This window comes from Equus przewalskii, chromosome 14 (genome assembly GCF_037783145.1).
Source record: "Equus przewalskii isolate Varuska chromosome 14, EquPr2, whole genome shotgun sequence".
Classification (NCBI taxonomy): Eukaryota; Metazoa; Chordata; class Mammalia; order Perissodactyla; family Equidae; genus Equus; species Equus przewalskii.
This window is the reverse complement of record NC_091844.1, coordinates 36,656,751-36,679,570: the sequence shown is the minus strand read 5'-3', so window position 1 is coordinate 36,679,570 and position 22,820 is coordinate 36,656,751. Positions and strand designations below refer to the sequence as shown.

At 35.4% G+C, this 22,820-nt stretch overlaps 1 protein-coding gene across 8 annotated transcripts in view; it reads left to right on the top strand.

Moving 5' to 3' along the window:
* AFTPH (aftiphilin) overlaps positions 1-22,820 on the top strand; it is a 67,861-nt gene that overhangs the window by 41,207 nt on the left and 3,834 nt on the right. For 2 of the 8 annotated variants that reach the window (XM_070572512.1, XM_070572511.1), the window contains 7 exons: positions 1,008-1,159; positions 3,331-3,457; positions 3,873-3,929; positions 7,073-7,189; positions 12,659-12,719; positions 14,244-14,327; positions 18,186-18,309. In XM_070572512.1, the coding sequence (XP_070428613.1) occupies positions 1,008-1,159; positions 3,331-3,457; positions 3,873-3,929; positions 7,073-7,189; positions 12,659-12,719; positions 14,244-14,327; positions 18,186-18,309 (722 nt within the window). Of the gene's footprint in view, positions 1-1,007; positions 1,160-3,330; positions 3,458-3,872; positions 3,930-7,072; positions 7,190-12,658; positions 12,720-14,243; positions 14,328-18,185; positions 18,310-20,626; positions 20,726-22,820 lie in introns of all 8 variants that reach the window. The other 6 variants (XM_070572514.1, XM_070572515.1, XM_070572516.1 and 3 more) reach the window with 5 other exon arrangements.

The window sequence follows — 22,820 nt, the reverse complement described above, 5'->3', positions numbered from 1 at the left end:
GTACATTTAATGTTCCAACGAGCTTTAACTTATTAGCACTTTGTATTTGTATTTGAGGTTTAAGTAGTAAATTAAGTTGAAAATATTTTACTTGTATCTGAAATACAGTTAGGAAAGTAGGGATAAATGTCATTGTAGGTTGCACATGTAGAATAAACCTGGTAGTGTCCAAAAAATGTAAGTTAATCTAAATGCAATGTTTTAATTAATGAAAATACTCCAAAATGCCAGTTATTTTCAGTGAAAATACTCTAGGGAATATGCAAGCTTTGCTTGGAGGAGAGGCAGTGTTCTATTGAAAAATACGTCTACACACGCCATAGAAGAGTAGAGAAATGGAATTTCTAAAAGATAACACATATCATCAAAATGATAAGTGAGCTATTGAATTTTAGCAAAAATTGAGACATTCTTTCCTACTTTGGTTTGTTTTATTAACAGCAGAGATATTTCTAAAAGGCTTTCAAAATTCAGGTATTTATGTCCAAGAAAAAGGTTCTGTATAATGCTTTTTACAAGCTTCCAATCTTCTTGTTCCTAAATCTAGAGTACATGAGTGGTAGTGAGAAACATCCCAGTGTGGTGGAAAGAATATGAATACTGTCTTCTTTTTTGTTTTTGTTTTTGCTTTAGGCAGATTATTCAGACTTGGAGATTGCTTTCTCACTATACAATTGGGTGATAATTTCTTCTTTGTAGAATTGTGTAATGGATTAAATAAGATAATGTTTGTAAAACACCAGGTATGGTGCTTGGCCTATAACTGCCTTTATTTGTCACCATGGATGTATCACCATGATTGTTTAAGGTAATCATTTAGAGCAGCTGCTCTCTGAGTAGTTAGGCTCCTTTCACCTGGTGTTCCCTATACCTGACCGGTATTCCCTCTCTCCCTTACGGTAGTGGACAGGGTACAGGGGTGGGGGTGGGGGGTGTTAATGATAAAACTATGGCATCATTAAAATTAGAGAAATGAAAATGAACCTTTGGGGGGTGTTTTGATGCAGACAGCTTTACTAAACCGCCTGGAGCGAATTTTCGAAGCATGTTTTCCTTCCATATTTGTCGCTGATACTGAAGAGGAAGTGACTTCCCTGAAGCACTTGCTGGAAACAAGCACCTTGCCAATAAAAACAAGAGAGGCCTTAACTGAAAGTGGGTAAGTAGTAGACAGTTTTTAGATAGCATGTGTATTTGTTAGTTTCAACTGTTCTGACTTATAAAGTTAGCTTAAAACATTGATTCTAAAACATTATTGTGTTAAAGTTTAAAAAATTATATTGTGCTACAAGATATGATTTACAAAACTCCCTGCTTCTCCATTATTTTTTCTTTTTGATATTTCTGAATCAATATTCTAATCAGTCAATTTTATATAGTATCTTTTGACTTCCTAGGATGATAGATGAGAATTTAGATCTTACATCTGCTATTCTCCTCCCTTCATCTTCTCAGTGGACTTAGAGCATAGTTTTTGGTTAAATTGTTATTTGATATTTTCATTATTGAATCATGTAGACAGTGTTCACTAAGCCACTATTTCCTTTACAGTACAGCTTTTTCCTGGACTTAATAATTGCCTCTCTTTTTCATTTAATAATTCTTTCCTTACCCTCCAACAGCCTGTTAATACAATCTTACTTGTGATCAAACCTATCGGGCTGGACATTCCATTTTTTTCCTGGAGTCTCCATCTTCCTATTCCAATCTGGAATGGATTCAGTCTAGGTCTCTTAAACACCTGTTGTCTTGGGACTTCCCTTAACTTAGACCCCATTTTGGTGGATCACATCCTCTGATAGCCTCCTGAGAAAAAAAGGTACATGGGACGTAAACTTTTACTTTATTCTACCCTCACATTAAATTTATAATTTAGGATCTTTTGTTGCTGGTGTTCCGAAATTCGCAGTGAAGTATCTTGATGAGTTTTTTTTCATTCATTGGACTGAGCACTAAGTAGAGCCTTCCAATCTGGAGGCTTCTGTTTTCTTCAGTATTGAGCATTCTCTTGTGTAGACCCTGACCTTCCCTCCATAGTCTCCGTTTTCTTTCTGGAGCTGCTATTAATTATTAGATTTTAGGGGCCGACCCTGTGGCGCAGTGGTTAAGTGTGCACGTTCTGCTTTGGTGGCCCAGGGTTCACCGGTTTGGATCCCAGGTGCGGACATGGCACCGCTTGGCAAGCCATGCTGTGGCAGGCATCCCACATATATCGTAGAGGAAGATGGGCACAGACGTTAGCTCAGGGCCAGTCTTCCTCAGCAAATAGAGGAGGATTGGCAGCAGTTAGCTCAGGGCTAATCTTCCTCAAAAAAAAAGAAAAGAAAAACAAAAAACAAAATGAAACAAAATTATTAGATTTTAGAGGGTCTAGATTGATTTGCTTAACTTTAATTTCAAAGTGATTCTTATTCCTGGACTCATATTTCATTACTGTCCACATGTGGAGACATTTTCTCTCTGCAGATCTCTCCTTCGTCCCTCTTTGTGACCTCAATATTTGTAGTGCAGAATTTTAAGTATCTCTTAATTTCATTAAAGATGGAGATTATTTTTGCTTCTTGATTTTTGTTTTGGTGTGATTTCAGAGAAAAGAAGAGGACAAAAAGCTTTATGTTATACCATCTTAAAACTATTTAGATGTACTTTTTCAAAATATCCTAGTTGTCTAGAGTTTATACTCTTAGACCCAGGAATATCTCTCCAAGAGATTCATTCTAAGGAAACAACACAACTCTACAAAAACACACACCGTAAAATACAGGAAGATATTCTTGCCTTACTAACAACAGAAGCCACAGAGTAAAAACAGCTTATTTAAAACTGTAGGATTGTGGCTGAATAAATCATGGTGCATCAGTCTAGTAGAACATTACACAGCCATTGAAAAAGATACATATGAAGATGAGGAAATGCTTAAAATCTGAAAAGACAATACAAAATTACATATATACTGTAATTGCAACTGTGCATTTGTGGATCAAGGCTCAAACAGAATGCCCAAATGTTAAATAGCTGTAGTAAAATGGTGGAAAGCCAAATGATTTCTTTCTTTTAAATATTTTTGTTTTACAATTAAAAAAAAAGAATAACATACAGGCTAAAGTTTTCCTTGATTACTGGCATATTGTTTCAAATGAGTTTAACTTAGTTACTTTTCAAATGACTGTAAGTGTTGGCTACTGATTTCATTCAGATAGTAGTTGTATACTCATGTTAGACACAAGATTAATTGGAATGTATAATATTTCACAGTCACATTAAAAGTAGAATTCGTGGTGAAAGCTATTGAGTAACCCATTGTTGGTGGCTTCATCATGAACTTTGCAGGGAACTGCTGGATGTGTGGACCGAGCTACAGGATATCCATGATGCACATGGCTTGAGATATCAGTGGGGCGGCTCCCATAGCAACAAGAAGCTTTTGTGCTCCTTGGGAATAGACACTCGAAACATTGTGAGTTTGTTAGTACCTTGGAAAATCTTTTAATCAACCTATGGGGTAGTTTTAAAACTGTTACACTTCTGTTCAAGCTGGGATAAACTAGTTCCTCAGAAAAATAAATATTAGTTGGTTTAAATGTTCATGTATTTTGGATATGCAAACTTTTAAAACATAAATCTGTCTAAATTTTTGCCTAATCGATATTTCTTATTTTTAGAAAAGTTGTTTTAATGTTTTTCCTTAACTATAAAATGAAAGAACTAAACTAGGAGATCAAAAATATAACCTCATAAGGGCAATTTAACAATTTCTTCAATTTATCATTCACAATATATGTAATAAAGCATTGCAAGCATATTTTGGAAACTGTTTCATTGAATTACAGATCGCTCTCTAAATATGTTCTTTCTCTCTAACATGTGTATAGCTCTTCACGGGCAATAAGAAGCAGCCTGTTATAGTGCCCATGTATGCAGCAGGATTGGTAAGTACAAAAATGTCTCTGCATGTATTTATCATTCTTGCATTTATTTTGTAAAATCATTTTACATAGCATGACATGGAAGGTATATTTTAAGGGGCATTTAGTGTGAGAACATCAAGGGAATAAATACACTATCCGTTTTGCTCTCATAAATCCCTTCCAGTCCTGATCTGAGGACATTTTTGTCTATTCCATTAGTTAGACACTGTATTGTTTTAGAGTAAAAATTGTTTTTGTCTTAGTAATATTCATGCTCATAACTCTTTGTAAAATGCACCACTGGAGGTCGCTCGCTCTCTTTTTTTCTCTGTTTGCTTTTGAAAAGAACCTGAAGTATCTGAAGGCTTAGATATCATTTGTTTTAGTCCAGTTGTGATAAAATTTAAATAATGAAATATTGAGGCTATGGATGTATATAAAATCTTGGAAATACCAAATTATAGTAAGTGAAAATGAGCCAGGACACATAATTGGTCCTTAGTTTTTCCATTAATGTTTTAAATGTGTTGAATTTTGTTTTTTCAGATGTGCCAGGTAGTCCAGAATAAGTGAGGAATTTTCGTTCTGTACCTTATCAAGATTCAGTCACATTTTAAACTTTGATGTGTTTGTGTTTTTTGGTGTGTCTTTGAGTTATTGGTGAATAAAAATGTCCTATTAAACTAAAAATATTTTAAAGTTCTTTCACCAATAACTTGAAAATAAGGAAAAAATACTGTGTTTAAGAAAGAAAGAAAAAAATGAGGACAGGGCCATCCCAGTGGCATAGTGGTTAAGCCCACACGCTCTGCTCTGTGGCCTGGGGTTTGTGGGGTCAGATCCTGGGTGTGGACCTACACAGTGGTCACCAAGCCATGCTGTGGCGGCATCCCACATACAAAGTAAAGGAAGATTGGCACAGATGTTAGCTCAGCAACAATCTTCCTCAGACAAAAAGAAGGGGAATATTGGCAACAGATGTTAGCTCAAGCCAATCTTCCTCACACACACACAAAACAACTAAGGGAGTGGGAACCGTTGGTATAGAATTTAAATTATATAACCCTGTATGTGCATGTGAAAATGAATTTGATGTGGAACTTGATCCTTTTTGTAATCTACAAACGTTTTCCATGCATATGCTCTAATTCTTAATGTTGAATTGGAACATTTTGCTTTGTTTTGCTTTTGTAGTTTGTTTTGTGGAATTAGACAAAAACTTTCTCTGTGAGCTTTTTCATCAGTTTCTGCTCCTTTGTAAAAGGTTATCTTGTATTTTCAAAACACCTTGATCATCCTTACACTCTTTTCTAGATATAATCCAGAACATTTCTTTAACTTTTTGGTTATTTGGATGTCTTTTTTTCCTCAAGGAGTAGCTTTCTAAAGATTGTTGGTGGTGGTATTGTCACATTCTGAGTAGGAAGCAGGAATTTAATTTGTAGGAGCTTTCAGCATGTTGGGGACACTAACCTACTTATTCCAGGCCCAGCACATAAACTAGTTGTTTAAGTTGTGTGAGGAGTTAGAGACTAATATCTATGCTGTATTTTCCTTTTTTAATTACAACCTTTATTAGTACTAATTTTACCATTTTTGTGGGCTTTTAATACCAAAGTTGATGTAATAAATGCATCTTTCCTCCTCCATCTTAGTGATGCTTTACATTTAGAAACTTATTTTACATATCTGGTTTCAAATTTTTAATTATACCTGAATTTTTCCCATGATGATACATATGAGAGGCTCAGTATCTTTTGATCTCATCAGGAGGAATAGGACCTGAAGTGATCATTTAAGTCGCTGGTTCTCAGACTTAACATGCATCCAAATTGCATAGAAGACTTGTTAAAACCCAAAATGCTGGGCACCACCCCCAGAATTTCTTAATCAGTGGGTCTGGAGAGTGGCTTGAGAATTTGCACATCTGACAAGTTCCCGGGTGATGCAAAACTACTGATTGGGGACCACTTTGAGAACCACTGGTTTAAATGATAGTTCACTTTAGAAAATTTGGCTAAGACTAGTAATTGCTTGCCAGATGCATTGTCTTCTTTCATAAGGGCACACTAGAAAGCCTATATAATGTATATGGTATGGAGTTAAACCATGAATTTACTTTTGTTTTTCAAGCTGCTGGATTAAAGCTTTTCATATGTACCATTGTTAAGAATCGAATCTGTACATTGCTTTAGTTAGTGTGTGCCCTATTTTAAGGGGGGAGGAGAGATTCTCCTGAAAACTTATTTTTAGAAATTTACAGATTCTAACCTTACTGACTTAGCAACTTTGATTTTGTTTCTCCCAGTAAAGGGAGACTTTTGTTTAGTCTAGTTAATAAATATTCAAGAGCTTATTGAGTATTATTTTTAAATGTGCAAAAGCTTGACTTTTTTCAGGCTATTAACCTGGATTATTACCCATTATTATTAATGTTTGGTAGAGTGTTGGTGCACAATGCTTATTTTTCTTCTTTGTTTCTGCACCCATCCTGATTGTCTTCCTTTCTTATTCAAAAAGTGTGTTAGATTTGTAACACACCTGGTAGAGCATGTAAGATGTTTTCTCCTCTGAAATGGCTGTGTCCCTGCTTTGCCAGTCCAAGGAACTAAGTATGAAGGCCCCCATCCTTTGGCGGGGATAGGGCCAAACACTAAATTCACACTGAAGCACGTGGACATCATCACATCATCTGGTGTGTTTTAGAATCAGCTCTCACTTCTCCAAGCACCACCATGGTGTACTGTGTACAAAGGGTGTCTTTTCCTGCAGCTTCAGTGTCTGAAACATCATAAAAGTGTTGGATTCTAAGGGCCTGGATGTAATATACTGTTGTGTTTGCCTCTTCCTCACCCACGCCATCCCAAATTGTGCGTAATCTTTTGTGTGACAGTGATAACCAGGCACTTTAAAACAAATCTGATTTAAAATACAAGGTCTTTCTTCAGAAAGTTTGGGTTCCAAAGGTGTTATTGTGAAACATTTCCCATTATAGTGCTATAAGATTTTCTCTAAACAAAATTTAAGAATAGTTCCTTTTTGTCTTTAGTACTTTCGAAATGACCCATTTTTTCCTTTCTGCTTTCTGGTAGGTTAACTTTCTTGCAAAGTTTATGAGTTGATTCCCCCCTACATACAATTAATGGCTAACATGCCTTTTTCAGGGTATGTTGGAGCCCACCAAGGAACCATTGAAACCACTATCTGCTGCAGAAAAAATTGCTTCCATTGGTCAGACAACCACCATGTCACCAGAAGTGAATACATCTGACCAATTCCAGGTAAAAGAATCTGTCTGTGTATAGATATGTTTATGCATGTATATATACATGTGTCTACACACACTGTTGTTTCCCTTAATATATAAAACTTCTGGTGTTTAAAATATTTTTAAAATTTGATTTCATGATGGACATGATTTTGATTACTTAACATCCTTTGGAATACAAAGAACAAATTATCTTTAATTTTCAAAAAAAGAAAGGCACAATTTGAGAACTGGCTGGTTATGGGTAAGTCCTTTATACCTATACAGGTATTAGTCTCTTTACCTATACAATGACGACTTTGAAGCAAGCATCTCTAAAAGTATGATCATAATTACTGACACAAATCTGGTAAGTGCTAGATTTTCAAAAAAATGGGAAACAAAGTAATAAAATGTAGGTGTGTTTATTACATCAAAAACTGCTGTTTGGAGAGTTTGAATAAAACTCTTATTTAAATGGCAAATGATATGGCATTTAACAAAATATCCTATGGATTAGGAAAAAAGAAAGCTCTCTTACCTTTCTTATCATTTACCTCCTTGGCACATTTAAGCACAAATTTCATTTCAGTCTAATATATTTACTATCAAAGCCTTCCCTCTCACTTCCCACATCAAATAAGAAACTGACTCAGTGCTAGTTAAACATTGTTTTTCTGAAGATTAATATTTTTAAGTGAATATTACCATTCCTAAAACAGGTTCTTGCTGTGTTTGTCATTTAAGTATCATTGTCAGTTATTTCTAACACAAAAACATATATTTAGACAACCTTTCACAAAATGTGTGTTCCATTGGACACTAATCCCCAGAGACACTCCACTAAAGAAGGGTTCTAGGGTGAACTGAGTTTGGGAATACTTCATATCATCCCCTACAACCACCCTTGGAGATTCACAACACACACATTAAGGACTCTGAAGAATCCTGCGGTGAATAACTCTCTTTAATTTTAATTCATTTCTCAAATTTACTTGACCACAGGACCCTTTTCTCCAGGGACCAAGGGAGAAGAGTCATAATCCTTTTGGAACTAGTGTTTTGAAAAACATACGTTAGAAAATAATGATGTAAAGCAAGGTTCTACCCTTTCAGGTGTGTTTCAGGAAACATCTAATATTACTGCTGTGTACCACTTGGTTTACTCTTGGGCATAGCTTAAACATCCCTTTGAAGCCAGTTTATTACTAGCACTGAATTAGTGGGCAAAGGGGCCTGATGCATAAAATGGCTGGCCTTATTGATGGTTGGGCAACAGGCAAGGTGGCTTGGGCAAAATGTCTCAGTAGGTAGAATCCGTTCTTAGTTATCTTCCTTTCATTGCCCTTATATTGTCCTCTGGCTCTCAGCTGCTCTTGCAAGCCTGCCCTGTCTATTCAGATTCCAAAAGTACTTCTCCCAGAGCACATTACCACTTCTGCCTCAATCATCATTCTTACTCCTACAGCGGTAGGTATTAGGAAAGTAATTTGAGTAACTACCTGGGACGTTTACTGAAAATGGAGCTCTTCTTATTTGAGGTCACTTGTTGCTAGTTTTGCTTGCCTCCTTCCCCTCTTCTCCTCCGTGCAATCACTTCCATGTGTTAGAGCCCAGAAGCTAAGGTATTGCTTATTTTATCAGAGTTAGCTCTCACCTGTCGTTTTTGCCCCAGCTGATTTGATCGATCTTATATATTTCATTCTAGTCGCACCTCATACTTACCATCTATCTTATATAATTAATTATAAACTTGACCAAAAGTAGTCTAGATGACCTAATAAAAAACATGTGTTAATTTAATGCAAAACTTTTAATGGAAATTAATGTGTGTTAATTTAATGGAGGTTAGTCACAGCTCCATGATATGCATTCGTCTACTGCCATCTCTGTGCATATATGTACACTCCTATATACTTGTGATCAAGGCACTACTGTCTCCTTATTTATAGGCAAATATAGAAATTTTCTGCAACATTTAAGCATATCTAACTTTTTTGCTAGAAGATGGAACTTGGATGGAACTTAGATATAAAAAACTTTTTGAATACATACTTTTATTCTGTTTAGTGCACACATTTATTTTTTTTAAAAATACACATATTAAAAAATAAATTAATTAAAAATACACATATAAATATTGAATTAACAAGTTTATTTTGTACTTTTTTTGTGGTAGTTTGTGATCCTCATTAGCTTTAGTTTTTAGGCTTTTGGGGGTACCAATGAAAATAATATTTCCCAATGGAGGTTGTTTTTCAAAATTATTTCTGAATTGACTTGAACACATGCAGGTCTTCATTCTAACATACCCACTACACATGCACTGAAACTGAAGATTTCAGTATGCATATCAGAATTTTGTGCTGAGAATGGAGCCTGACCTCCATCACTAAATGGTGTGATCTTTGCTTGTTTCCATACTTCTGATTCAGGTTAAAATATTTAAAAAGCATCTAATACACATTGTAAGATTCTCTTTATATAAAGTGATATTTTTTACCACTATTCTTTGGCAAACAATATATCTATTATTTTTACTTGACTTTTGGGCCATGCAGTTATACTATGACGTCTTCCCACTAGTTATAATTTTCAGATTAGACAGCCATAGTCAACTTTGCTAGACAATCAGCTTTGCTAGAAGTTTAGAAAAATTTGTCAAGACAGACCTATTCAATACCTGATTTTTTTCCCCAAAAAACATATACCAAACATTCCTTTTATGTTTTTGTATTTGGCATCACTAAACAGTGACTTTCAAACTTAGCATAATTATATAATTCTAATTATGACTGCATAATTTTTTATCTGTCTATTTTATCTCAATTTTGGTACCCATTGGATTTTTTTTTCTTCCAAATTAGTTTGTTGTCATTAATCTTGTAACCATTGCATCTCTTGTTTAGGAATTTAATAACTATTAACAACTGTTAATGGTGTTTTTTCTAAGATACATTTACCTAAAAAGGCTGCTTATAGGTAAAAAACAATAGTGATACTTTTTTTGTTGTTGTTAATCTTTATCCACTGAATTTCAAAGTCACACCATTCATGGTGCCATTACTGATTCCCCTCTTAGTAAGATCAATACTTTAACTTTACTTTATTCGCTGCTGAGTAGAGTCAACTCTCTGTCCAGCAGTTATCCAACTAGTCACCACTAGTAAACGTCCCCTCTTACGCTACTTGATGTGGCTATTTCAGTTGTGAATCAGAATTAGAGTTTGAAGAAAGAAAAAATAGTTATCTAGTCCTGTGCTCTCCTTTTACAATAAGAAAACATATTTGGAAAAGCTAAGTAGATTTACCCAAAATCACTCATCAATGGTACAGCTAGGACTAGAACCCCAGTCTCATCTCCATGTTTTTGCTCTTTTTATTATGACCTTGTTTCCTCACAGTAATCATTCACACCACGTTACTCTAAGTTGTTTTAAAACGCTTCATTCCACTGCCTGCTCTTTGAGTTGCCTTACTCATCAATGCCATTAGTTAGCCTGTAATTGCTTAGATATCCTGTTTTTCATCTGTCTCATTTCCACTAAATGTTGATTCATGTTTTAGCACCTCATTATAATATTGGCTGTGTCTTCAAAATGCCATCCACCTGTATGAGAAGCTAAAATTCCAGCAAATCACTGAAATATTTCTAAGCATCCAGCCACTTGATATCATTTAGATAAAACATATTAACGAAAGAGCTTTGCTCCATTTACCCAGAAATTTTGTTATGGCATGAACCTGGGTTTTGTCCATCCAGTCAGTGCTGAATATGACTAAAGCTGTTATTGATCTAGAATAATATAAGTTGAATCTGTTGGAATGCCTAGAGCTTTTTGTTTGTTTGATCTTTTCTAAGTGTTGTTAACTAGTTTTGCAGGTAGGTTATAAAATAGAAATTCACCAGCATTTTTTTTTATTTTATTTGAAATAATTATAGATTCACAGGAAGTTGCAAAGAAGTACAGAAGAGGTGCTTTGTACCCTTCACCAGTCTTCCCCATGATTACATCTTATGTAATTATAGTATAGTATCAAAATCAGGAATATGGCATTTGTACAACATGTGTGAATAGTTATATGTCCTCCTTCACTTGGATAGATTCATGTAACCACCACCACAATCAAGATACAGAACTCCTCCATCACCACAAAGAGCACCCTTAACTGTACCCCTGCATTCCCACCCCCCACAGCTGTCCCTAACCCCTGGCAAGCATTAATGTTAGCATTTTGCTTTGTTTATACCTTCCCCCCTCAACCTCCAGGCCTGACCTGAATTTGGGGAGACTAAATGCTTCTAGTAACATTCCTATCATTGGTATCCCAATTAGCAAGGCAATTATATTATGATATCATGGGATTAGATTTTCCTAAATAACTGATTCATGCTCCTTCCCTACAAGGAACAATGTCTTTATCTACACAAAAAAAAAGAGGTATAACGTTTTAATAGTACCTACCTTACAGTAAAGCACAGTGGTGTAAGCAATAAAAAAAAAAAAGACATGTTGATATTAAGAGTCTAATAAAATACCGGTTACTTAATAAGTGTTGTCAACACCACTCCCAAAATAAAAAAGAAAGAAAAGCGAAAAACCCAATTTTTTCTCATCAAGAATATTCTTTAAATAAAGCAATGCTTCTTTTTAAAATGTTTTGTACTACCTTCCATCTTATGTATATACCATTTGTTCATTTTATCTTTCTGTTTGGCAATTAACAAACTTTAAAAACCTAGAATATTCAAATGAGTTCTGAGTATACTTTTTAGTATATTATCTTAAAAACTAAATTCTGATACTGATTATAAGTAATTTCTAAATTAGAGAAGTTGATAAAAAAATTTTTTTAATTTGTAAATGTAGTTCCCATTTACTGGCCCATAATTTCCCTTATAATTTGGAAAATTGTAAAGAACCAGAGACCTTGGACTTTGAACCTTCTCATTTTATATATAAAGAGACCAACTAAGTTAACTGTACACTGTCATACAACTAGTTACCTGGTAGTTACTTGGCCTTGAATAACCCACATCTCCTCACCTTCAGTGTGCTACCTTCTCTACTGCATTACACTGTCTATTAAAAAACTTTAAGTGGCTAGTCATTTAAAGTAAAGTAGATCATTCTTTAGTGAAAAGTCAGTGATGTTTTTTTAATATTTTTATTTTAATCAAGGCAATAGTTTAAGTTATGATTTGAGAATAGATTGAAATATTGACAGAATCATTCCGTAAACTTCTGTTTGAAATGTAAAGATAAGTCCATTTCTCAGATACAACTTTTTTATTGTCAACAAGCTGTACTGTTTGTAAATTTTGCAATTTCAGTTTGTGTTAATATTTGCGGGTAACCTTCTGAAATTGTAAATTATCCCAATTTTGTCTTTAGGTATTTTATTGCCTAATGATCTTGCTATAATAGCTTTTTTTTAAGGATTCTTTACGTTGCTGCAACCTGTACTGATTAATTTTGATTTTTTTGGTTTTCAACTCTAGGAGTCTCTACCACCCGTCCAGTTTGACTGGAGTAGCAGTGGCCTTACTAACCCTTTAGATGGTACGTCTCTCCGTAGAGCCTCTAGCACCAGAGCTAGAGTTAAGAAAGCTACAAAGTTCAGACAAACTTCTCTCTGCTGATTTCCTTTTTTGTTTGAACATAACTTCTTATTCTTATCTTTGGAAATTCAGGCTTTCTTTCTGAAAAGTAATTGCTCAAGAAACCAGCCTTTACTATTATTAATAGTATTAATGTCCAAATATAGGTAGTAGTAGCTAGGTAAAATTTTAGTTTCTTTATCTTGTCATAAACAGGCTTCTTTGTTTTTTACAAGTATCTAGGTAGTTTAAATGATATTTTAGGTAGGATCAATTTACTTGAAATTTGTTTCTTTAGTTTTAATTTATGGAATTTTCTTGGATGCAAAGTCTTGTGGCTAGAGGCTGCTTTAAAGCACAAAACACAATTATTTAACCAAAAACAATGTGCAAATAGGTCCATATTTGACTCAAAGTAGTTTTCAGATTTAATAATATTTTATAGAGCACTTATATATAAATGGAAAATGAATGATTTTCATGATCTTTTTCTAAAACTTATCTCAAAATACTAGTAGGTAGTTCCAGAAATAATTGGTTTCACTCATGGCTTTAAGAGAGAATACTGAAAAAGGAGTAACTTATTCCAGTAATATGGGGTCTTTAACATAAAGAACACAAATGCTAGTTTTCCACAGTGTTGACACCACAAGTTTTAAGTGGACCCTAACAGACTCTTACTCCTTATCCTTCATCAGCTGTTTGAGCCATTGTCTAAAACACTTGTCATTCTGTCAGCTTTGCCTTAGAGTGGGGGTCCTAGGATATCTGGAAAGCATCCAATTGAATAACAGTGCTGAAGGAAAGCCTGGATGCACCTTTTGCTGTTGTCTGGTGTCTTATTCAGTCAAATCATCGTGCTTTTTATTAACAAACAACTTCTTTAAAAATGTATACTATTTCTGATTACTGTTTCAGAGTTAAAGGGGAACAGTACAGCTTGAGGTTGCACATCAGGGTAGGGCAGTTATGACCTTCCTTATTATGTTATTTTATTTTCAATTAAGTGAATGTATTGATGCGTGTCCTGAAACTGACAACTTTGTCACTTCTAAAACATCATTAATTAGAAACCAACATTACTAACATGAAATATTGATTTGGGCATGTACAGTGATTTAATGTTGGGTTGAGATTAAAGTATTGTTTCCCTTTAACGGGTACACTTTCCCCTTGGTCTTTCTGGTATGGCTTCAAGTTTTATTGAAAGAACTGAACTCCTAACTAAAACCTTACTAAGTGTTAAATTATTTATATTGTACATGAGAAGATGTACATTGAATTAAATTGTTACTTTAGAAATGTCCTTAGTAATGAAAAACTAATACTGTACACATTGTTTTAATGTTGATTTTAAAATGTGTAATGATTACTAATTATAACCTGCATGTTCAAGTGTGTGTCTTACCCCTTTTTACACATAACCCCTCCTCCCTTGGCTTACCTTCTGTGTGGCTGCCTACCAACACGGTCACTGAATTTCAAGCTAGTGGAGGTTCCACTCTTCTGAACCTTGATTTCTTTGGGCCCGTGGATGACAGTAGCTCTAGCAGCAGCACCACAATCCCAGGTCAGCAGAGTGTTAAAACCACAATTCTAGTTTATTTACTAAAAGCATGACCACATCAATTGACTTTCCTATAAACAAGGAAACAACTATATTGTATTCTCTATAATGTCTTTCCAATAATTTTATTTCATCTATCGTTATTTTCTTGTTATCTATAACAAATGACTTCAGTGAAATATATTTTAAGGAAATCTTACTCGGAGTGTACTATTCAGAGCTAAAAGTAGTTTCTAGGAGTAAAACAGCCCTAATGTTCTTACATAGTTAAAGGCAGGGTTGGTTTTTTTTCCTGTAAGTGGAAATTGTGATATTTTATATGCTTATTTTTAAAAGCATATTCTATAAAGCCATTTGAAAAATACAAGTTTAGAGATATAAGAATATTTTAGTATATAAAGGTGACTTTACATTGTAGTGCCTGTGGTAATAGAACCTTTACAAATTCTAGCATTCAATTTGTTGTTTATTAGTGCTGCTAAAGGTATAATGAGGTTCCAAAATGTTGGAGTCTAACACTTAGTTATATAGTCCCACGTAGAACTATTACTGTTTTTATGTCACTCTTAAATAGAAAGTATACTGTTAGTTTTCCACGGCAAAAAAAAAAAAAAATGTTACAAAAGTTAATAGTAGAAAATAATTGCTATGAGATACTAAAAGCTAGAAATTAAAACTTACTGGAGTGCCTGTTAATTTTCAGCCCTGCAAAAGTTCAGTTCATTGACCAAAGCACTAATGTACTTTGTCATTTTCTAATTGAATAAAAGATTAAAATATAATGACATTTTTATGTTTACATTTTATTTAATATGATTTTAATGAGTTCCTGTCATCCCAACTTGTGACCTGGTAATCATGCCCATTGATTACCAGACAGCTGTTGGGGTGCTATATAGATGCTGATGCCCAGAATGCACAGTGAGGATCCCTCTCTGTCCCTATTAGTGGCCAGTTACACAGCCAGCCTGGTCCCTGAGAATTTGCTGGTTTTGTTCTATTCCACTACCCTGCCACCCATTCCCAGCAGTTTGGGAGCCAAGGTGGGAAATGGGAAAGACAGAGAGTCAGCTAAGGGTAAGCCTGGGACCCAGGATGCCCTTCTCCAAAATTTGGTTCTGGAAATCTGATCCTGCTATTAGGAAGTTCCAAGGTCATTTGATAGAATGACTGAATTCCTCAAGTCTAAGCCCCTGTTTGTCATTTTCATTGTTTGCAAGATTTTGCAAGCATACGAAAAGCCAATCTGTGTCTGGTTTGACTTCAAAATGATATTTTGCTATTACTTAAATTATTTCCAAATACATTTGAGCTATGGAATGACCTGGGTGAGCTGATTACTTGGTTTAAATACTTAATGGGGGGGGAAAAAACCCAAGAACTTGTGTATCAGTTTCCTTATTACTGTATTCCCAAGAATGAATTACCAAACTCCCATTTTTAATTTGCTCTCAGCTTTGTTTTGTCATGAACTGTATTATAATTTAAACGAGATCATTATTTTTGGATGCCTAAAACCTGGTTTAAGTTTAATTTTTGGTGACATTTCAAACTCAGTTAAAAACATCCATAGGAGACAAATAATCTGATCATTTCATAAAGAAGTACAGAAATGACCTGATAACCAGGCTCAGTGTACACAGCTTCAAGAAGAGCAAGTGGTTTCAGAAGCTTAGAGCTGTAATGGAAGTGAAATTAGCATGCTCAAATGCAGTCCTCATTACTTTGGAACCTTTTAAATATTTTTGTTCCATTTTCATTAATACGCTCTAGCTGCTGTATAAACTTGATTCCTATAAATTTGCTTTGGCTTTTTATTGTTATTGGGTTTTGTTAAAACTTACATCAAGCTACAGGTATCAACACTTTTCTTAGTATTCCATTTCACCACTTGCTTGCACTTTTTCTGACTTGTTTCTGGGAAAGTCATTTTGTCTTAGCTTGCAGTTATTTAATTATTTTGTGTGTGAGACTTAGGAGGTTGGCATAGAACTTGGTTGGCTAGCTTTAGTTATGTAAACTAAACTATGCCTCATTAAGGTTCTTAAAAACAATCTCTTCCATTAAAAAAATTACTCTCCAATTATTAGTGTAAAGTAGTTATCTTGTTTTTGAAAAATATATAATATAGTCATAGTACCTTTTTTGGGGGTGTCATTTTTTTGTTGCTTTTTTTTTAAATCTCCCACTTCACTGTTTGACAGCCAAGAGCCCAGTATTTTACAAACCCAACCAAGTTTTTACTAGCACTTTCCTGTTGCCAATCAGAATGCAGTTTTTATTCTGCATTATTTATTAGACATCAACTTAAATTGTGTGGTTACTTGGAATCTAACCTTTCACAGTGGAGGAAGAACGTACTTTGGGTTCATTTGGTCCCTTATAGGCATCTACAATTTTTTACATTTAATTGCAATGTATATACTTAGAGAAATACAAAGAAAAGCCCTTTTCAAATGTATTTTGAAACTGTATCTTAATAAAATATTAAGAACTTGAGAGAGTCAACAAAGATTTTCTATAGCCTTCCTCCCTGGTTGGACATGGTAACTGTGGAAGCTGCTTTTGCTGGTCTGATTTCTGTAAACATCTGAGACCTAGATCTACGTCTGCTAATCATCTGCACACTTGGTTAATAGAAGGCACTTCCTTATTTTTTCTTGACCTTGAGATATCCTAAAAGGAGGAAACTTGTTATTATCAATATTTGCATTAGTATATATATATTTTTTTGCTGACCTTCAGGGATTTTTTAGAAATAATAAGTAAAAATTGATGAAACTGTAAGACATTCTTTTTACAATCTGCTTTTCTGTTCTACCCTGAAACTGCTGAACTTTTTATCTCAAGTTAATTTGTTGGTACCAAAGAGAGGGTAGGATTAATATTTTTTTATCTGATTATTATCCAAAATTTAGCTGAGTTTAAAATACTTAATTGTTATTTTCAGTGTTTTTGTAGTCATCATGGTTAAGTCTATATTCAAGGGAAATACAAAAATATGTATATTTTAGTGAAGTCAGGTGGGGGAGGATTTTTACAGACTGCAATAGATCTAACTCAGCTTTGTGTTGAATTCCTCTAGCAAGGTGTTTGAGCTATTATCTACTATTCAGATATGAAACTATGGAAATAGGAATTACCCCTTGAGACAATTTTCATTTTGTTCCAAAGTAGTGCTTTTATTACTTTTTCTGAGAATACTTTACCCTCCCTCCTTCTTACCTGAAGAAAGAACAATGTGCTATAATTTATCTTTAGTAATGATTTGATGCATTTGAGTAATATTTCATGTCCTCAGATGCTCAGAATATATTTAACCTAACTAAATCATTTACCATATTTGAGACTTTATATTAGCTTCCAGATCTTCTGGTGTGGAAGAAAATAATGGAGAAAAAAATGGTCAGGGAGTTGGGGGGGGAGGGCGAGAGAAAGTTTCAAAAAAATGAGGTTAATCAATCAATTTAAAAATTGAGGTGTCACATAACAAATTATGTGCGCTCTATTTATAAAACATTGATGACTTTCATATCACTAATCCAAAATTGAGAGAGTTTTCTATAGCGAATAGAAATTTTAAAAGTATTTGCATGGTATCTACTACATAAGTATTAGATTAATTAAGGCTATATTGATACCAAAGTGGAATTTTAAAAATATTTTCCTACTTTATAAAAACTCTTAAAAGTGGAATTTATAATTTAAAAAATAAATACAATGTTACAATGTTCTAAAGATGTGTTGTGCTTGTAAAAGACTCAGATGTTTACAGATAATTGCCTTTTGCATCTTGGATTGTGGCTAATTGAAGTAACCTATTGCAGCTTGCCATCACTGACTGTCATTTTATACTATAAGGTGTGGATCCAGAGTTGTATGAGTTAACGACTTCTAAGCTGGAAATCTCCACCTCAAGCCTCAAAGTGACTGACGCATTTGCGAGACTCATGTCCACAGTAGAGAAGACAAGCACATCTACCAGGTAAATGGCTAGTGCTGATTACACCCTAATTTTGAATTCTGTGTTAAACAGAACAGCCGAAATGGGAAAGCAAATAAGTTGGCAGTATTTCAATATATTGTATTGACTTTATATTTGTAAAAACCAATTAATGCCTAATTCCAGAAAATAGTGTCAAATTATGTTTAATTATAAACTTTATTAGAGCAGAGCTATTTCATAAGAGACTGGAAAGAGCTGACAGACGTAGTTTTCTCTCTTTGGCCCCCCTTCCCTCCTCCCCACCTCCTACTCCAAGAGAATTCTGATTAAGTACTGAGATCATACAGCCACTGTGGAAACACTCTCCTTTTCCCTTCATAACTGTTGAGATGCTCATCTTTGGGAATCAGTTTCACACTCCCGGAGTCACAGGCTAATCTTTTCGCTCCCGGCTAAGATAGAGTGGAGGACGGCCGCTGTTTCATTTTCTGAACTTTTGCTGATGTGCAGCACCTCTGATTTGGAACATGAAAGCCTTGCTTTACCAAGCTTTCTGGGAGGCCCTTCGGGACACGACCTTTAGAAAAGCAGTTGTCATCTCTTGCTGTCACAACCGGAAACAAGGAACGTCACTTGGGCCTTGTGTTTAGGATTCAGGAAACTTTTAGTTTTACATAATTAAGCGCTGGAATAAGCCATTATTTCGACACGTTAGCCATAAGAATATGCTGTTCCTAATACGAAGGTAGTCATTGTAAACCAGGAAATCACTACTGCAAGACCAAATACTGGTTGATCGGCACACCAACCCCGCTGTTCCAGCTCCGTGATTCCTTAGCATTTTCAAGCTGAAATATTTACCTGTTTACAAAGTCATCCACTTTGGCAGAAGTATTATAGCTCTTTCTCGTAAATAAATACATTCCACGTACATGTCAAATTCAAATTTACCTTTTAAATCAATTCTTCTGTGGAAAAACATCTATTTAAAAAAGCATTTTTGGGGCTGGCCCCGTGACCGAGTGGTTAAGTGTGCGCGTTCCACTTCGGTGGCCCAGGGTTTCACCAGTTCGGATCCTGGGCTCGGACATGGCACCGCTCATCAGGCCATGCTGAGGTGGCGTCCCACATAGCACAGCCAGAGGCACTCACAACTAGAATATACAGCCATGTACTGGGGGGCTTTGGGGAGAAGAAGGAAAGAAAATAAGATTGGCAACAGGTGTTAGCACAGGTGCCAATCTTTAAAAAGAAAAAGCCTTTTTTTCTTGTGAATAATAAATGCTTACCTGTCTTAAAACTTTGGCTTGAGTTATCACATTGCCTTTTAAACTGTATTGTGTACTTAAGTATCTATTCATTCAACAGATATTATTATTAACGATTATAATTATGAAAAGCCGTGGTTATTTGTTTTGTCGTTATGGATCCCTGTACCTTCTCCCTGGACTGGCTGTGCGCATGCACGTCCCTGTCCGTCCACAGATTCTCTCCGCTCCCTCACTGCCCCTGCTGCTTTGCGGTGACACCGCCTGGCCCTGCCAAAGCCTCCTACCAAGGGAACCTACTTGTAATGACGCTCTTGGGGATTTCTTTTGCTTGCTTTCTAATTTTTTCTCTTTCCAAATCATATTTTCAAATTGAAATTCTTCTCATACAAATTTCTCATCCATTTTTTCTGTATATGTTAACTAAAAGGTAATGCACATTTGACTTTAAAAACGAAAGAACTTATTATTGTTTGGATTTCCCCTGCTCTTTTTACAGTCTCTTCTAAGGACAGTCCTACCGTTTCCTTACTTTTTCTCCTCTGCACTCTCACTGAAGGAACTATAGTAGAGTTCGAAAATCCCGATGATGAGAGTTCATTCTTTATGCCATTAGGAGGAGCTCTAATCCATATTAACTTGCTTGCTCTCCTAACTTTTTAACTCGTGCTTGAAACATGCTGTACACTAGGGAACTTTTATAACTCCTATCACTTTAAGAAGTTATTTCATTTTTTTCCCTTATTCTTTACTATTATGGAATGAACTAAAACTATAGTTTGTATCCTAGGATCAGTGTTGTAACTGCATTAAATTACTCTCTAGTGTCTATCCAGCTTCATATTTAAAACAACAACAAATTGAAAAGAAAGCAAGTTGCCAACTTTGTATTTTCTGTTTTGAGAAATTATTTTAAAATGGTGAGTAGTGCAGATACTCACAAGTCTTATAATGAGAAGGTAATACTGTAAATTGTCCCATGAATGATTCTCAATTGTACAGGGAAGAGAAAGGTGGTGACATACATAGTTTCAGAAAATTTCAGGTCTTTGTTGTTTTAGGTTTTTTCTTTTTGTTTTTGAATAAAGTAAACTACAGAAAGTAAAGCTCAGCAAAATCTTCTTGGCTATGGACAGCACACAGAAGATAGAATGAAAAAGCATTGAAGGACTGTAGGGTAAGAAAAGGTAAGAAACAGTGGTCTAGGTAGAGGAATCTGATGTGTAACCAACAACATCCCATGCTGTTTTCTAAGTGCCTTTGCATATGTAAGAGAAAGCACGTGTGGGGCTGGCCCCGTGGCCGAGTGGTTAAGTTCGCGCGCTCTGCTGCAGGCGGCCCAGTGTTTCGTTAGTTCGAATCCTGGGCGCGGACATGGCACTGCTCATCAGACCACGCTGAGGCAGCATCCCACGTGCCACAACTAGGAGAACCCACAACGAAGAATACACAACTATGTACCGGGGGGCTTTGGGGAGAAAAAGGAAAAAATAAAATCTTTAAAAAAAAAAAAAAGAGAGAAAGCACGTGTGCTCATCTCCCTCCACGCACAGGGTGTGAAAGCACCTTCTCACTTTATAAGGAAATGCCAGTTCTTCATTTTAAAGTAGTTCCACCTTGGGGCCAGCCCAGTGGCGCGGCGGTGAAGTTCACACATTCCACTTACGCAGCCCAGGGTTCACCAGTTTGGATCCCGGGCATGGACCTATGCAGTGCTTGGCATGCCATGCTGTGGCAGGCGTCCCACATATAAAGTAGAGGAAGATGGGCATGGATATGAGCTCAGGGCCAGTCTTCCTCAGCAAACAGGAGGATTGGTGGTGGATGTTAGCTCAGGGCTAATCTTCCTTAAAAAATAAAACAAAATAGTTCCATCTTCTTGCCCACCTTTTCTAATATAGAGAAAAATTACTTCCTAATCTTAATCAGTGGGTGGCTACCTACTTAGTAGCTACAGATCTCCAACTGAAGTTTATACAAGCCAAAGGACTAGTTGTCCAAAGGGATACATTGTTTTTTCTTTTTTTGACCTTTTAATTGAGATATAATTTACATGCCATAAAATGCACCCTGCTCAAGTGTACAGTGCAGTGGTTCTTAGTATATTCACAAGGTTGTGCAACCATCGCCACTATCTAGTTCCAGAGCATTTTTATCACCAGAAAGAAATTTCATACCTATTAGTAGTCCCTCCCTATCTGTCACTTTTCCCAGCCCCTGGCAACCACTACTCTGCCTTCTATCCCTATAGCTTTGCTAATCTGGTTATTTCATATAAATGGAATCATAGAACATGCGACCTTTTGTGTCTAGCCTCTTTCACTTAGCATAATGTTTTCAAGTTCTGCCATGTTGTTGTGTGTATCAGTACTTTTCGTTTCTTTTTATGGCCACATAATATTCCATTTTATAGATATACCGCATTTTGCTTATCCATTAATCAATTGGTGGATATTTGGGTTGTTTTGACTATTACAAATAATGCTGCTGTGAACACTCATGTACAAGTTCTTACATGGGCAAATGTTTTCAATTTTCTTGGGAGTGAAACTGCTGGGTCATATGGTGACTCTATGTTTAACTTTTGAGGAACTGCCAAACTGTTTTCCAAAGTGGCAGCACCATCTTACATTCCACCAGTAATGTACATGGGTTCCAATTTCTCCACATTCTCACCAAGGCTTGTTACTTTGTGACTTTTTGGGTATAGCCATCCCAGAAACCATTGCCTACTTAAAGGTCAGGAAGATTTACACCTAGGTTTGCTTCTAAGAGTTTTATAGCTTCAACTCTTACATTTAGGTCTTTGATCCATTTTGAGTTTTCTAATATGGTATGAGGTAGGGGTCCATCTTCATTCTTTTGCATGTGGGTATCTAGCACTGTTTGTTGAAAAGACTACTATTTCCCCATTGAATGGTCTTGGCACCCTTGTTAAAAATCAATTTACCATAAATGTATGGGTTTATTTCTGGACTTTTCCATTATATTCCATTGACAAAAAAGGTACAGCTTAGCTAGAGAGAATATATATCAAAATTAGCCCACTGCCTTTGGGCTTGAGAAAAGTTCATAGTATAACTTTTTATTTTCAAATTCTCCTCAAGCATTTTCTTCATGTATTCTAAAAAAAACTAGATCACACCAATTGCACAGTGACTATAGATAAATGCACAAACCATAAAATATGTAAACTTTTTTCTTATTTTTAAATACAATTTCACATGCTTCCAAGTAGTGCCTCTGAAATAAGGCCATTGATAGAAACTCTAGAATAATCTT